Raw genomic sequence first — 17,392 nt, 5'->3', positions numbered from 1 at the left:
ATTTAGGCAGTTTTAATTACTCATTCTAAGCAAAGGCACAGAAGTTCATTTTTGTCCCGCATCGTAAACTCAGAGCATCATGTCGATATGTACACAAAGAGCAACTTATAATATTCCACAGATTCCACCACAGTAATTTTCAAAAACAACCCACCGGGTTTCTATGGCAGGTCTAACTATACTTGGGGCGAGCGCAGGAAATGCTTCCAAAGCAGATCTCTGCAACGCGCCAGAACCTCAAATCATTGCATTGAACATGCGCATAACAGTAGCTGACAATACTCCACAGTTGCCTCACAATTAAATAGTGTGTCAGACATCCACAGTGAAGGCAAAAGAAGACGCAGAAAATAACTTTTCTGCGGCCCCGGTTGCGAGCGCCACAAGCGAGAGACAGAGGATGAAGTGCTTTTGTGACGTGTATGTCATTCAAACACCAAATACAGTCCGCAATGTGGCGGCGCTCCTTTAGCCGAGATTCGCAGATATGTCTCAGTGGCTATAGAGTCACGTTATTGAGAATGAGGTCGTGAATTCGTACCCCGAATAGAGCACCGCGTCGCGACATCGGCCTGTGTGCCTCTCCCTTGTCCAAACTTTGTCGTAATTAATCCAGAGCCCTCCGATATGGTATGTACCATGGCACACAGCGTTTAATCGTAACGTAAAGATCGGCAATTTATATTTCACTGAAATGGAAGAAACTCAGCCGGGGCCAGAAAGGTGTGAGCGCACTGATTGAGAACACGATCATACGTGGGAGTTAGTGAACAAGAGCACTTCGAGCTCATCCTGGAGGCCAGCTATTCCTCTTTATCCGAAGAAGATGACCGTACCGTAGGGATGGCGAATTATTATCTCATCAATGAAATTAAGGAGTTCTCCACTGAAGGGAGCGGAACAAGTAACGATTCACTATTCGCTCCGCGCATTTGAGACAGCGGCAGCGAGCCGTGATTTCGCTCTCGTCGTTGGCATGCCGTGCTTTCATCGGGGCATGGTTGAGGCCGTGTCACGTTGTACTCCCGTAAAACTGAGTTTACATAAGCGAGTAGTTATCGAGACGAGATCAGTATCGGGTTGCCCCTACAGGACGCTCTTTACCCTCCCTGAAAGTGCGCACAGGGAGTTGTCAATATTGCCAGCTGGGATGTTTTGTGAACCTGGCGCAAACAATGAACATGCTCCCAGCAGGACAGTAGGGGGTGTTTTGGCATTTGCTTTCGCAAACCTAAGGAGAAACCTGTTTTTCTTGTTTTTTTTTTTTTTGTCAACTCCAAATCAGACAAAAGTTGCTTTTACGCCGTCTCCAGCAGCATGTCAGGAAACGTGACGTGTTCCTGGAGAGGTGTCAGTCATGACACGCTGTCTTTTTATTGCAGCTGTACTGCTCGAGAACAACGAAGCCATTAAACTGCTTTGTGCTATTTGCAGCACATCTTCAAGAATTGGCATGCCCGTTATTTTGGACCTAAAAAGGGCGAGAAGAAAAGGTATTCTTTCCCGCCTTAGGTTCATAGCGTCAGCATTTAGGATGCGTGATTAAAACAATACGCTCGCCGATTCACAGAAGATGGTGGCGCCCAAGTGCCGCTAATCACCCAGACTCTGCCGACTACAACATCGCCCAATAATTATTTCAATTCAATTCAGATTTTTATCTCTTTCATGAAAATGGGAAGCTGAGACAAGATGTTAGTTGCCTTGCTTGACAAATGCCTCAGCACCCATATACGTTTGACAGGAGAGTAACAAGCAGCAAAATAATGGCACTTGTACATATCAGTTCAGAAAGGTTACAAAAAAATGATGCATGTCTGGCTTATAACACTAGGGTGAACTAAAGCAGCAATACATTTTACAACAATCATTTATCGGCCTAGTTCACGGAGTATACATCAAAATCAAAGTTTAACCAAAGCACTTATAAAACAAGGGAGCAATATTTGCAGAACACGCGAAGAAACCGCAAGAAAATCGTTATTGAAATTTTATCGGAATTGCAGGTTACTAATCATCAAGTATTGCTTGGTGTTCTGATTAAACCGTTTTATGGAAGGATTGAAGTGAAGAGTAAATTAAGAGCTGCAGGTACTTGGTATCGTAGGTATATCCCATTCTTTCACATTTTTTTTTTTTTTGTAAAGCTCTTTACCGAGATAATCAAAACAGGGAGGTGGTTTGGTTTAGAGCCGATTTTCGAATCCACCTGCGCGTTTAAAGAAAGCATACAAAATGAAGGTGCATGACTGTTCCAGCGGATCTATTCACTGCTATTCGGAGCATGAAATATGAGCCTTTTAGTGTTGGAGACAGGGGTCGGTTTATGCTTCGGATGCAGTACTCATAATTTTTGTGTCACATGCGACTTTAGTGAGACGAGCAACTCCGTAAGCAAAAGTCCTTCTATTGATTTGTGCTGAATCAAAGACATTTTCAATGTAAAGCTGCCTGGGATACCGAATTTCCAGCAGTCTGGTCGACAGCTGTAACTTATAGCACACATTTATCAAACTGACTAAAAGAAGAAAAAAAAAGAGTGCGGATTCTTGCTTTGTCTATCGCGAGTGCCCGTCGGGGCGAGAACCTGCGTCGATTACGAGCGGGGACAAAAGCTTCCAATGCGCATCATCCTCCGCTCGCGCAAAAAATCTTTCGAGGTCGCTCTTTCGACAGCTTGAGCGACGCATGTGAGCGGCAGCACTATTTAAAGGCAGCTCGTCTTGCGAGTGCGAAGCCGCAGCGCGGATTGCTCGCCGCTAATCCCGCTCCATGCAATTTTCCGAATTCGAAACGATTGCCTGCATTCGCTCCCCACGCTGCTTTCTTTTCGTTTTGCCCTCTTTGAAACGTTCCCAGATGTGCGCGGCGCTTCCACTGTCTCTGGGTGAGCACAATCTCTAAGCGGGGCACTTTGGCTGTTTGTTTTTGCTTGCCTTCGTCGTGTCGGTCACCGTGTGAAATGGTTGGCGCTTCCAGGCTCGCGAAATACGATCACCATGGCTTGTCTCTTATAAAAGAATCGTTCTACTTCTCCCACTCGTCCACGTAGCACAGCAGCTTCGAAAGCTTTGTTCACGAACAGAGCGAAAAAAGAGGCGGCCCTCATTCGACCAGAGAATTGAATCTCACGTAAGCCGCCGCTCACGTTAGGACTGAAGGGAAACATCCAGGTCGTTTTTTGAAGCGAAACAAGTAACAGTACGGTGTTTTGTAGCCTCTGCAAACTGCAATGTTTTCGAATATTATATAAAACACGACCTTGGCGGCACGCGTTTATAAAAATTTAGGTGAGTTTATTTTATTTTTAGTATGTTCATTACTATGGCAACTGCGCACGTCACACAGTCAGAAAAAAAAGACAATAAAACATTCGAATTGTGCGCACGAATGCTCTGAAATAGGGCAGAAAGGGGTGGGGGAGAGTTGAGTTGAGGTGAGTTGTATGCTACAGGTGGAATTAGCCTTGCTTATTCTGCCGGCGATTGCTCCACCGCAACGTCACTTATGAGCCATGTAACAGCGAATTATCGTGAAGGGCTCCGTTTAGTCACAAAGCAAGATAATAAAATGCTGTCATAATGAAACTGACCACTTTCGTTGTTTTCGACCCTCGTAGTCTGCTTCGCTTAATGCCAGATCCGCCTTGGTAATGCAGTTGTTAGAGAGTTAGAGTGCTCGACTACTGTTCTCAAAGGTGCGGGATTGAATCCCGGCCGCGGCGGCCGCTTTTCTATGGGGCGAAAAGCAAGACGCATGTGTGCTGTGCGATAACAGTGCACGCTAAAGAACCCTAGGGGGTAAAAATTTACGGAGCCCTTCACTGCGGCGACTCTCATAGCCCGAGTCGTATTGGGACGTCAAACCAAACTTAATGCCAGATCCCGGCAATAAAGGCACTGTATAGCTTCACTTTAGGGGCAATTCGAAACGGCGGAAGGAATAATAATTAAACTGAACTGGAATCGAATGCCTTTAATTTTATGTGGTCGTATTTCATTATCTTTGCCCACTGTCTCCCGTGAAGTCAGCTGAGGCTGGCAAACTACGTCACTCGGCTTACGGCCTCGAAAGGGAGGCTCAAAAAAATTGTGGGCCATTTCAGCTCCTCCTTTCAGGGTATGACGCGACAACGTTGACGGCTCTCGTAAGAGGCTCCACTTTCCGATTTGCGGCCCCTTCACGCACTTTTCCAGTAGCCTAATCACTATTTCCTTAATAAGTGCTTCTATTATCTCGCAGATATTCATTAGCATGCCGACGTAAGCTATTATATCATGCACAGTTCAGTTCAGTCGTGTCTGACTCCTCGTGACCCTATATGGACCATGTCACGCCACGCTTTCCGGTCTCTCACTATCTTCCTAACATCACATAACTTCATCTGCAGTACAAGAACACCCCATATCATGTACAAGAACACCCCAAATAGGTATAAGGACTCGCTTGAATAAGCCGTACGAACGTGCCTGAGTGGCCTATATGGGGTAGGTTATCTGTCTTGGAACGCAAGGCTTCGATTTCTATCACGTCCCGGCCATCTATCACCTTACCGAGGTGGGCTCGTGTCTGTTCGCTCACAACGCCTACCTTGATGCCAGGTGTTCCGTAGAACGGCCCCTGTAATGTTGTCGCATTATAAATAATGGCGAAAAAGAATGAATAAAGAAACAATCATTACATAATGGTAACATAGACCCTGTTCCCCATTACAAGATTTCGCGACTAGTTATCTTTGTGACGAAACACTTACATTGCCAGTCAGTAGGTCTCTCAACACGTACGCGCACAAAAATGGATATCGACGAGCGGGGTGCATATGAAAAATGGGAAAAAAGAGGACTATACTTTTATAACTGTGGCCTGTCGTCGTGCTTATTATGTATATAGCACATCCTTTTGATGACACAATGAAAAAATGTGTGTCATGTACCTGTATAGTCACTTTGGGTGCTGCCACAAAGACAGTCAAGGACATGCCAGAAATGAGTGCGCCAGGTGGGAAAGTGCACAAAACATGGCATAACAGATTGATTACGTAATGTGCAATAAAATAAGATACAATGCGATACACATAACATCAGGAAAAAATAGCAATCCACTAAAGAGTCGGAAGATTATATTCACGAAACATTGCTTCTCGTCGGCAACATTAAGGCGCTCTCCTCACAGTATTATGTGGTTTCGTAAAATTAAGTGCAAAGTACTAAGCTCTCAAATCAGGCGAATTCTGCTGCTTTTATGCAAGTCTCTGGACATGGCAGTGAATTGCACATGCTAATTGTATACCCGCTTACAGTTTACGACACAGTTTTTCGTAGTTCCGTCTTTTAATATTTTGTTTTTTCGTCGTTGCTGTCGCCACAAATTTGCATTTTATAGTGCCCTAAGCAATCACACGCCACATAACATGCATCAGTGGGAAGACAAGAGTGGTTCGACAGTGAGGTCCTATCAAGCTTCCCAATTACTAGATGCGTTACACGCGCTCCACTGTATGACACAGTATGCGTCATGGCGGCGTGCATGCGAGCAGAAGCGAAAATTATGAGAACACGCGGTGAATAAATAGCAAACGAGACAACCCCTTGGCTTAATCGTCGTGACGGCAGGGCAAAACACCGAATGCGGGCCGAACGGAATGGCTTTCCAGATCGCGCTGAGCGGAAGAGAAAAATGCACAGCTACTTGCCGCTGCACGTAATGCGTGCCGCGGAGGAGAGGAATAAAGTTTTCATTGAACTTAAGGATTCAAAGTTACCCCGCATTCAAAAACGCCTGGTCTATTCATTATAAGTGCGGAACATTTATGCTAACAAACGGCGCGGTATAGCTGCGTCGCTGAAATAGCAGATTGTTTCATGATATACCGTATGGTTGGGTAGTGTAGGTAATCATAAGAGAAAATCAGCGCTCACTAGTCACGCGGAGAAAAAGGAATCACGTCACAGGGCGCTACAGCCGCCTCGTTCAATCTCCCTCGTGCTGAGTGCACGGTGTAGATATAAATATTCTTACACCATGGCTGAGTGGTACAAAATTATTAAAAACTCAATTCGTAGTCCTCCATTAAAAGATGAGGGTGGTGGTCCTTGGAAACACCGCCTTGTTTCTGGATCTGAGCAGTGAAAAACAGTCCTGCAAAGCGGTTTTTGCCCTTCCCGCTCTAAGCAGTTTTTTTATACGCAGTCTCGCAATTTTCTGGAGATTATTTAGTCACTTCCAATCAATTGAATCAGTTGACCTAAATTGGGTCGTAATGTGGCAACATAATAAAAAAACTCCCTCCCCCCCGCCTCAAATGGAAGGCTTGATGATGACGATGATGATGATAGGGAGGAGGAGGAGGACATGCTTTAATTAAATAAAACTTAGCGGGGGTAGGTTTGAAAGTGAAGAAAATCTCGCTCTCCATTTGCAAAGAAGAGAAGGGCGAAGACGGAAGGGGCTGAACAGGGAAGAACACAGGGTCACTGGTTCCGAGGCGAAAAACAAATTACTTTTAATATAGTTGCATAATTACTATATAATTAGTATTCGAATGAAAACTCATTTATTTTTTTTTTATTTTTTTTTTAATTCTAGTTCAAGGCTCATAATTATCCATGTACTGCACTCCTTGTCCACGAGCATTTTTGTACCTTTAGTGCACCCTGTCCGTGGCTACCGTGGGCTCAGGAGGTTACGATACGGCCACGGAATGCGCAGCCTGAGGGTGTTTGCCACAAGAGCAACCCGGCGGGTGGTTACCGTAGAAGGTTGACGCAATTCACGACACAGCTGAGGGAGAAATGGAGGACAGCAAGGAGCGAAAAGCGCGCGATGTGCTTTCGACTGTCGGTCACAAAGAAGCTATCGTCTTCCATTATGTGAAGGAATAAAGGTTTGTTGAGAAATGTGTGCGACTGAATGGCTAAGCCGAAGCTGTAGCAGCTTTCACTGACTATTCCTCTAAGTCGGCCTCGTTAGGTCAACCATATATTTTTTTAGTATTTGCGCTGATTGCGACCGGTACCAGTGCGTGCCTGCCACGCGTCAAGGATGAGGGTCGCGCTCCAATCACTTGCTGATGACGGCGGCACTGCCACAATTTAGGAATATCCCGTTTGGGCGCTTGATTGCAGCTATTTCTTATAGCACAAATATTAGTGGAAGTTTTCATATATGCTGCCGATAGCCGCGGCACAGACGCTACAGCTTCGGACTTGTGAGTTCGCTCTGCGCAGAGCCCTCCATCGAGGCCGCTTTTATATTTTGGCTAAACGACACTGCATATAGTTCCGTATTTTAAAACAATACTCGAGTGACCCAGGCAACATATTTTTATGTTTCGACATTCGAATTTTGCACGCGTGTTAGGCGCATTTCTGCATGCTTACCTGTGAGCCATTATCCGAGTTTAATTTCATTTTTTTTTTTTGCATCAGCAGACAGCCAAAACAGTATCCAGCTTTTCGATCTTTATATTCTGGTCTTGAGGCCAGATTTATCGCTGCCTATCGTTTGAGACAAGTTCAGGACATTGCTGCGAAGCTTTGCAATATTGAAAACTGTTTACCTTTTCTTTTCGGTGAAACTCTTTCGGTGAAAGGGATGAAATTTTTGTTTTGCTTTAGGCTTGTTGCATGCTGCAACTCCCAAAGCGAGTCAGGCTATGAGAGACGGCGTAGTGTAGGACTCCGGAAACTTCGGCCACCAGGAGTTCTTTAACGTGCCCTGACATCGCACAGCACACGGGCGCCTTGCTTTTCGCCTCCATCGGAAAGCGGCCGGCATTCGATCCCGCATCCTTCAGTTCAGCAGTCGGGTGCCATAACCACTGAGCCACCATAATAGAGACAGATATATTCAGGGATTAGTGATAACCAAGCAGCAAAGTGCAAGCATGTGAGCGAGAATCCGCAAGGTCCCGCAGTCAGGAGTCAATAACGTTGTCGTGTCATACCCTCAAAGGTGGAGCGTATATAAATATCCCCCTCATTTTTCGGCGGACTGGCATGAGTCGCAGAAAAAAAAAAAAAAAAAAAACCGAGAAGTACAAGCATTCACACGCACCTGATTTTAAACGCTCGAACAGTGTTTATTGCTTTCTGCGGAGGGTTACGTGTCTCTTATATAAGCGTGTACTAAAAAGCAAGAAATAAGCATATGGGGCAGCAGGGAAGGGTTAAGGAGCGCGTATTAAAACCAGAAACAGAGCATGGCGGGCTGAGGACTAAAAAGGAAAAGACGACCTCGAAACTTCTGTAACAAAGTTTCATCTATGGAAGGAGGAGTTCAATTCTTGACAAATCGCAAGTTATGGGCGGCACCACTGCTTTCGTAACTTTGGTATAGCGCGGCTTTCGTAACCGCAGATTTCGTAACCTTCGACCAGCAGCCTCAATTAGTGTCGTAGCTTATAACTGGAGAAAGTAAATTCACGACTGCCCTCGCAAGGAATGAAAGTGCAAGTATGTATATGCTAAGAATTAAAACCGACCAAAATTGTGGCCTTCCTATAATTCCACGAAAAAGTTACTTGGTGAACTTGTAATTGTTTCGGGGCAGGTTACCTTTCATTTCAGAGATGAATGAGGTCAGAAACTAGTTTTTCAAAGAGCGCTCGTGCTGGAAAGAAAGATAACCACAACTCAGCACTCGAATTTATGCGAAAAATGTGATTTGGGTAGCCAGCCATGATTTGGTTATATTTTACCTTAATTTTCATACTTCCTAGCAGCATGAAGGTCATCGCCAGACTCATTAGAACAGTGTTTCCTGGCCTTGACTGCCGCAAACGAGGAGGCAGGCGCTTCTAAACAAGTAACAAAACCTTCGTATTGAATTCTTCGCCGGTGTGAGGCATGTATTTTTTATCATTGTTATTGCTCTAATCCGTGCTTTGCGATGAGCCAAGCAGAAGTCTTTCCTTCATTCTGCGACGCTTCTCAAATCACTCTCGCACCTAATAACAGTCAGTGATCGGTTCTTGCTCAGGACCTCGGCAGTCATGATGACACAGGACATGCAACAGTCAGTTGTGACGACCAGTAAAAGAAAATTGCCGTGTGTTAGGTGTTGTGAAAATTGAGCTCCCGATTCGTTGAGGCCAGCCCTAGTTTCAACAACACTGCCTCGATTAATCAGACAGAATACGAAAGGAAACACATTTTGCACATTACCACCCCAGACCTGCACAAAGATAATGCCTGGAAACTACGGTGTAGTCATAATAGCTCCGCTCTCCATCATATTCAGAGGCCGATGACGGGTTGTCGTGTCACAATACGAAATGTACGTATGCGGAATACAGTGCAAGGTTTCATTTCTTACGTAAGGCGCTCCATGTATTCAATCGAAGCAAAAAATATATATGTGAATAATAAACTCAGCTGCATGAGCTTTGCAGGCTTAGTTTTTGGGCTCAGCATCTATTAAGTCTTGTTCTTCGTGGCAAATCGCGATATGTATCTCCTATGGTATCTCCTTTGAGAAGGATTGAATACGCTGAAACGAAATACCTATATAAATTATTCCAACGTCAATTTTCTAGTCACCAAAAATTGCAGCAATAAGCAAGTAAACAATGCGTCGCTGAGAAACCTTGCACCGGCAGCTGAAATCCATTTCTGTTCGGTGGAGCTGTAGCACAAGCATGGTTATACAACCTGGAGAATGAGTTTTTGTGGCACAATATCACAAGCTTACTGGATATAAAATGGGATGGAACTTGAGCTATTTCACACACACACACACACACACACACACACACACACACACACACACACACACACACACACACACACACACACACACACACACACACACACACACACACACACACACACACACACACACACACACACACACACACACACACACACACACGCACACGCACACGCACACGCACACGCACACGCACACGCACACGCACACGCACACGCACACGCACACGCGCACACGCACACGCACACGCACACGCACACGCACACGCACACACACACACACACACACACGCACACGCACACGCACACGCACACGCACACGCACACGCACACGCACACGCACACGCACACCACACACACCACACACACCACACACACCACACACACCACACACACCACACACACCACACACACCACACACACCACACACACACACACACACACACACACACACACACACACACACACACACACACGCGCACGCGCACGCGCACGCACGCACGCACGCGCGCACACACACACACACACACACGCACACGCACACGCACACGCACACGCACACGCACACACACACACAAAGAACCTTCTGTCGTAGAGGGAGAAAACCACGACTGAATTCTGCACATTAATGAAAAAAAGAAAAACAACTTTATAGAAAGTAACAAACGCGCTTCTGTGAGCGTCGCTCCATGTACACGAGTGTCAAGCAGTCCTGAGAAAAAAAAATTTAGGAGCCGTTTCTCGGGAACGCGGTGTCGCTTACTAGTACTGTTTCTGCTAGGGGGTTTACGCGGAATGCGGTGCTATTGAAGCGTTTTATTCTCGGCGACAATGCGGATGCAAACTGTATACGCTTTTCTTGTTCCGCTACGATGAAAATGAGATATCCCGATTTCTTTTGAACTGGTACAGACAGAGACGCGCAGTAAGCCTTCGTCACTGCCGTATTTGTTGCTTAAGTTGTGGCGTGTTTACATACATATATAATCAGTATAAGCAATGTATTGGAGTTTGCCATTTTAGGCGATCGAGCAGCAGCAGCAGGTCAAAATCAACAGGTAATGGCCGCTACGCTTTTTTACCTAAAAAATGCAGATGTTCAACTATCCTTGAACCAAGTCAAGAGCCTTAGCCGGCGGCTGGCGCCGCATGCAGTCACTGCTGCCGCTTTTATCTTGGCTCGCTTCCGCGCTTGGTAAGCTTTTCGGCAAAGGGCTACTCTGACTTCTCGTTGTTCGATGGTCTCGGCGACCTGCCTGGCACTGCTCTGTCTTTAGCGGGAGTGGCTTCCTCTACGCCACGCCGCCTCTTTGTCACGTCGTCTGGTGGATTCGCCCGACACTGCGCTCGCGGTCTCAGCCGCACCTCAGATAGCGTATGGATGGATAAAACTTTATTTGAGCAAAGGAGTTTGGGACTCGCAGATCCCTGGGCCCCCGCACGGCCCCACTGTACTCAAGCGTTCATGCCCCGAAGGTCCATTACGCTGGTAGCCCGGCTTGTGACAGTTTCCTGATCAGCCGGGTCCGTAGAGCGCAGCAGGGCCTCCCAGTCCTCCCAGGTGATAAGGTGCTCCAGGCCCCGCGGGGGAGGGTCCGCCGGGCAGAGTGTTAAGACGTGAAGGGCGTTAGCGTGTAATTCGGGACAGAGGGTGCATGCGGGTGTAGGATAGAGGGGATGATAGTAAGAAAGAGATTGAGGGGATGGGAAGGTGTGCGTTTGGAGACGTCTCCAAATAGTGGCACGTCTATTGTCTAGGGATGAGTGAGGCGGAGGGTATAGCTGCCGAGTGGCTCTGTAGGCCTCGGTCAGCTCGCTGAAAGTGTGCATGCGTTCCCTCGTGAATCCCAGGTCGGTATCTGTATGAAGTATTTACCTAGGTTAAATGAAGAAGCGGCGCAGATGGAATTTGATGAAGACGACAATGTTCAACGCACAGTGCCATAGTCTGTTGTATTTCGAACTTGAGGAAGATGAAGAGGTTTTCTGCACAGTGCGAGAGTGTGTTGCAGCATTACACGAGGCGGGATCGGCCATGGAAAGCTGCTCTGTTCGTTCTGGCGCGGGTTTGTAACCCAGCCGCTTCAATGTTTTTCACATTTCTTTTTACAATTTCGTTGCAACCGAGGTCACATGATATGCTGTGTTGCTACGCGATTGATTCGCGTCGTTACCATGGCGACCGCCATTGTTTCACTTTACGGAATAACGCGACCTTGACGAACTTGAGCAATATAGGGCTAACGCTCTAAAATGTCGTCAGTCTTTCCCGACCATGCACCACAGCGGGGGCTAAGGGGTTAGGAACCTCAACTGCTAAGCCAGATGTAGGTGAACACATCCGGAAACGCACTCCCTCCCCAGAACAGAATTTGGCCACTCTAATGTAGTAATTGGCGCAATCTCCTATGATCGCTTCTATAAAGTCCCGGCCCTCAGTTCCCAGCCAGCAGCTGCGGACCAACTGACCACGGCGGCGGTCAGACCTGTAACGCAGTGCAGGCTGCGGGGGAAACTGACCCTGGCAACGTTTAATGCTAGAACCTTAGCTAGTGAGGCTAATTTGGCAGTCACCTTCGATGAACTAACGGGCATGAAATGAAATATCATAGGGTTCAGTGAGGTTAGAAGGCCGAATGAGGCATACACTGTACTGAAAGGTGGGCATGTATTGTATAATCGAGGTTTACCGTAACATAGATGAACAGTAACATAGGTGAATTCCATAGCATTCATGAGAAGGTGGCAGGCACATAATTAAGCTTAATAAGCGGTATAAGCAGAAGGTTGTACAGGCCTACGCGCCTGCATGTAGTCATGATGACCAGGTATTCGAAAGCTTGTACGAATATTTAGAATCGGCAATGGCGAAAGTAAAAACGCAGTATACTGTACTGATGGGTGACTTAAATGCGAAAGTAGGCGAAAAGCAGGCCTGAGACCAAACAGTGAGTAACTATGGCATTGGCCCTAGGAAAAGCAGGAGGGATGAATTAGTTGTGCTCGCAGAGCGCAAGAACTTAAAAATCGTGAATACTTTCCTCAGCAAACGAAATAACCGGAAGTGGAGATGAAAAAAGCCCCAACGGGGAGGCTAAAAATGAAATCGACTTCATATTGTGTTGCAATCCTGACACTGTGCAGGATCTAGAGATGATCGGAAAGGTGCGATGCAGTGACAACAGGATGGTGAGGTCTCGAATTAGTCTAGGTTTAAAGAGGAAACAGGAAATATGATTGAAAAATAAGTTGATTAAAAAATGATGGTGAAAGAGAAGGAAGAAAAATTCAGGACCTCACTACAGAATAGATATTCAGCTTAACCGAAGAAAGTGCCCTTAGTGTGGAAGCGATTAATATACCTTCAGAGATATCATTACCGAGTGCGCGGCAGAAGTAGGTGGTAGGATAGTTAGAGAGGATACCGGTATATTGTATAAGCAGAGGAAAGATTTGATGAAGAGACGCAAAGTATGAATGCCTCCAGCCCAACAGAAAAGATAGAACTGCCAGAGTTATCAAAGGTATTCAATAGGTGCAAAGTGTCCGTCATAAGGAAGCATAACATGGAGAAAATCGAGCATGCTCGAAAGTACGGTAGTAGCCTTAAAGAGTGAAGAGGAAATAAGCCATAGGCAAAAATCAGATTTATGCCCTAAGAGATAAGGTGGGCAGTGTCATCACCAATATGAAGAAGATAGGCAAAGTAACCGAGCAGCTCTATAGCCGGAGTAGTCAGGAGAATAATGAGGTTGGCAATTGTGAAGAGCAATGAGAAGTTCCGCCACTGAAGAAGGGCGAGGTTAAGAATGCTTTCGAAGTCATGCCAAGTGGGAAAGCAGCTGGGGATAATCAGGTAGCTACAGATTTGTTCAAGAAAGGGGGGGGGGGGGAGGGGGGTTATCGTGCTAGAAACACTGGCCACCCTATATACTCAATGCCTGGAGTGACATTGACGGTACCAGAATCGTGGAAGAATGATAACATTATCTTCATTCACAAGCAAGAAAGGGGACACTAAGGACTTGAAAACTTAGACCAATCAGCTTACTATCCATTCCGTACAAGGTATTCACTAAGTTACTAAGGTAATCGCTAATAGAGTGAGGACAACCTTAGACTTCAGTAGATCAAGCAGGTTTTCGGAAACGGTCCTCTACTATCGATCATATCCATACAATTAACCAGGGGATAGAAAAATACTCGGAATATAACCAGCCCAATTATACATAGCATTCATTGATTACGAAAAAGCATTTCACTCAGTAGAAACCTCGGCGGTGATGCAGGCATTGCGAAATCAGGGGGTAGACGAGCCGTACGGAGAAAGTGCTGGAAGATATCTATAGTGGCTGCACAGCAACCATAGTTCTACATAAAGAAAGTAACAGAATTCCCATAAAGAAAGGTGTTAGCAAGGAGACACGATCTCCCCATTACTATTCACAGCTTGCTTAGAGGAAGTATTCAGAGACTTGGAATAGGAGCAGTTTGGGATAAGGGTAGATGGAGAATACCTCAGTGATCTGCGATTTTCTGATGGCATTGCCTTGCTAAGTAACTCAGGAGATGAACTGCAAAGAATGATTGGTGACCTAGACAGGAAAAGTAGAAAGATAGGCTTGAAAATCAATATGCAGAAAAACTAAGGCAATGTTCAACAGCCTCGGGAAGGAAGAGCAATTTACGTTATAGGTAGTGAAGCACTGGAAATAGTAAGCGAATATGTCTACTTAGGACAGGTAGTAACCGCAGATCCGGGCCATGAAAAGGAAATAACAAGAATAATAAGATTGGGATGGAGCGCACTTGGCAAGCACTCGCAGATTACGACTAACAGCTTACCGGTATCGCTCAAGAGGAAAGTATGCAACTGTTGCCTCTTACCTCTACTCACCTATGAGGCTGAAGCGTGGAGGCTAACCAAGAGGGTTCTAGTTAAGTTGAGGACTACGCAGATGGCTATGGAAGGAAAATGGTAGGGATAGCATTAAGAGATAGGAAGCGTGCATAGTAGGTAAGAGAAATAACGCAAGTGTAAAAAGTGGAAATCAAGAAGAAGAGATGGGCATGGGCCGGACATGTAGTGCGAGGAGAGATCAACCGTTGGTTGCTTAGGGTAACAAATCAGATTCCAAGGGAAGAAAAGCGTAGCAGGGGGCTGTTGAAAGTCAGGGGGGGGGGGGGGGGGGGGGGGGGGGGGGCGGATGAGGTTAAGAAGTTCGCAGAGGAGCGGGTTAAATGGAGGAATATGGGAGAGGCCTTCGCCCTGCAGTGGGTATAGTCCGGCTGATGATATTGATGATGATGATGTCTAGAAAAACAGTTGTAGGCCGATACGCAACAAAGTCTTACAGAGAAATGCGGCCGCCTTTTTCTTGCCTGTGCAACTTCCCTAAAGGAAAGAGTCTTTGCGTCCAGTTTCATCAAAGATAGTCCTGCTGTACTCACCAGCAGGCTTGATTGAGCAGAGGAATTTTTTTATGACGCCTCGTGGGTGTCTGTCATCCGCTCAAATAAGAATTTGAACGTGATGAACAACTCCGCACATATCACATGTCGCCGTACTTTTTTTTTTTTCCACAGTAGCTCCGCACGTATTGCCGATGTGCGGAGTGCAGCTTCTCCTGGCGAGTGAATGGGCTCTTTGCGTGCTTTGACATGGGCGGCTTCTGTTTCCTCCGATTGCAGCCAAGAGCTGCGGTCCTCCCGGCGAGGTGGAGCACGGCCGCCGCATGGGCTCCATGACGCGCTTCACCAGTTCGGTCAAGTACGAGTGCCACGAGGGATACGAGCTGTTTGGCCGGGCGCACCGCTACTGCCAGTCCTCCGGCCAGTGGAGCGGCACTCTGCCTGAGTGCAGGCGTGCGTACCTCTTTGTTGCACGTTACCTTTCACGCTTGCGTAAGATTACGGAGTAGCACTCGAGAGAGCGAGAATATGCGTCTCGTAACGTTTGTCTCCTCTGTTCTTATGATATGTCCGAGAAAGCGATGTTTCCTAGTCCTGTGGCTGACGTTTTCGCAACTCACTATAGCACAAGAGCACGGACTGTTGGGGGAGTTGGTGCATTGCAGACACGCACTAGCGCATACTAACAAGGGCGAGAAAGATGTGGGCAACACGAGCGCTAACTTTCAACTGATTGTTTATTGACACAATTGCACATTGAATACACCTTGCATCATGACGTCACCCGACACAAACGCCGACATCATGATCAAAAAAAAATTTTAAGCTCTTTGGCCGTCAGAGAAACAGATGGTGTGCTGACACAGGATGCACCCGCTTTTTTAATCAGATCGGCCTCGATTACGTCCCTGACATTTTTGAACATATGCTTGGCTAATATCTTGCACGCCTTAAAAACGGTTTACACTCCTTTTCAATCTTTTCCGCACAGTCATGACCATGCACCAAGAGATTACCATCCCTGTAGTTGCCTACATTCCTCCTGTGCTCCAATAAGCTCTCATTGGCACATCAGCCAGTTTGGCCGATGTATCTCGAGCCGCATGTCAGGGGAATTTCATACACCACCCCGGAAGAACGAGCTACAAAGGGGTCCCGATATTTGATTGTTCTAAGCCTAAACAGCAGTGCATAATCAAATATCGGGACCCCTTTGTAGCTTGTTGTTCCGGGTTGGTGTATGAAATTCCCCTATCATGCGGCTCGAGATACATCGGAAAAACTGGCTGATGTGTCCGTGAGAGATTATTGGAGCATAGGAGGAATGTAGGCAACTACAGGGATGATAATCTCTCGGTGCATTGTCATGGTTGCGCGGAAAAGAATGAAAAGGAGTGTAAACCGTTTCTTTAACGCGTGCAAGATATTATCCTAGCATATGTGCAAACATGTCAGGGATGTAATCGAGGCTAATTTGATTAAAAAAGCGGGTGCATCCTGCGTCAGCACACCGTTGTTTATTTTCTTTTTTTTGTTTTTGTTTTTTTTGACGGCCAAAGAGTTGAAAAAAATTGTGCGCGACCACATAATGTCAGCGTTTGTGTCAGGTGACGTCATGATGTGAGGTCTATTTAATGTGCAATTGTGTCAATAAACGATGAGTTCAAAGTTATCGCTTGTGTTGTCCACATCTTTCTCCTCCTTGCTCATATGCGCTAGTACGTGTCTGTTCACTGTAGCACTAAGCTTACGGAATGTTTTAACTCCACGCAAAGCAATGATACATGTTCCCTTCGGAAGTGCTGTCGGTTCCAATTTAGCGAGGAAACGTCTCTTTTAATAAATTTGCTACGGAATCCTTACCGCCGTCTCCGCGAGCGGGTGCCAGAAAGAGCATCTGACATGCCCTTATAACGACGACTTGCGCGTCCATTACAGCAGGCAAAGTAAAGATAGAGCAAGCTAGTGTTAATGCGACTCACGGTACTAACCAGATTAACACGACGTGAATCGCCAGTAAGACGACTCGAAAATAATAATATCGAATAGTGCTGCCAAATCAACTGTTATTGGATAGCAGCTCACATAGCAATGAGCTAGTTAATAACTTAAACAAAACTAAAGCATGTTTAACGTAGCGTTTTAGCACAGCGTGATGAGCGATTCCACTACGCGTAAGCATTTTGCGTCTAGAGGAAGCAGATCACGCTCCGTACTGTGACTAAGCTGCATATAAGAAAAAGTCCGAACCAATAAGGCGTGCGCCATAAGGT

The 17,392-nt window shown here is 46.2% G+C and overlaps 1 protein-coding gene across 1 annotated transcript in view; it reads left to right on the top strand.

Moving 5' to 3' along the window:
* The window catches only part of Hasp (Hig-anchoring scaffold protein), a 550,586-nt gene that overhangs the window by 327,785 nt on the left and 205,409 nt on the right, over positions 1–17,392 (top strand). Inside the window, exon 7 of the mRNA XM_084589524.1 lies at positions 15,399–15,572. Coding sequence (XP_084445650.1) covers positions 15,399–15,572 — 174 coding nt within the window. The remainder of the gene's footprint in view (positions 1–15,398; positions 15,573–17,392) is intronic.

The sequence above is a fragment of the Amblyomma maculatum genome, chromosome 1 (genome assembly GCF_055883805.1).
Source record: "Amblyomma maculatum isolate TAMU_Amacu chromosome 1, ASM5588380v1, whole genome shotgun sequence".
Taxonomy (NCBI): Eukaryota; Metazoa; Arthropoda; class Arachnida; order Ixodida; family Ixodidae; genus Amblyomma; species Amblyomma maculatum.
Note: the sequence above shows the minus strand (reverse complement) of the source record. Positions and strands in the feature narration are given on the sequence as shown.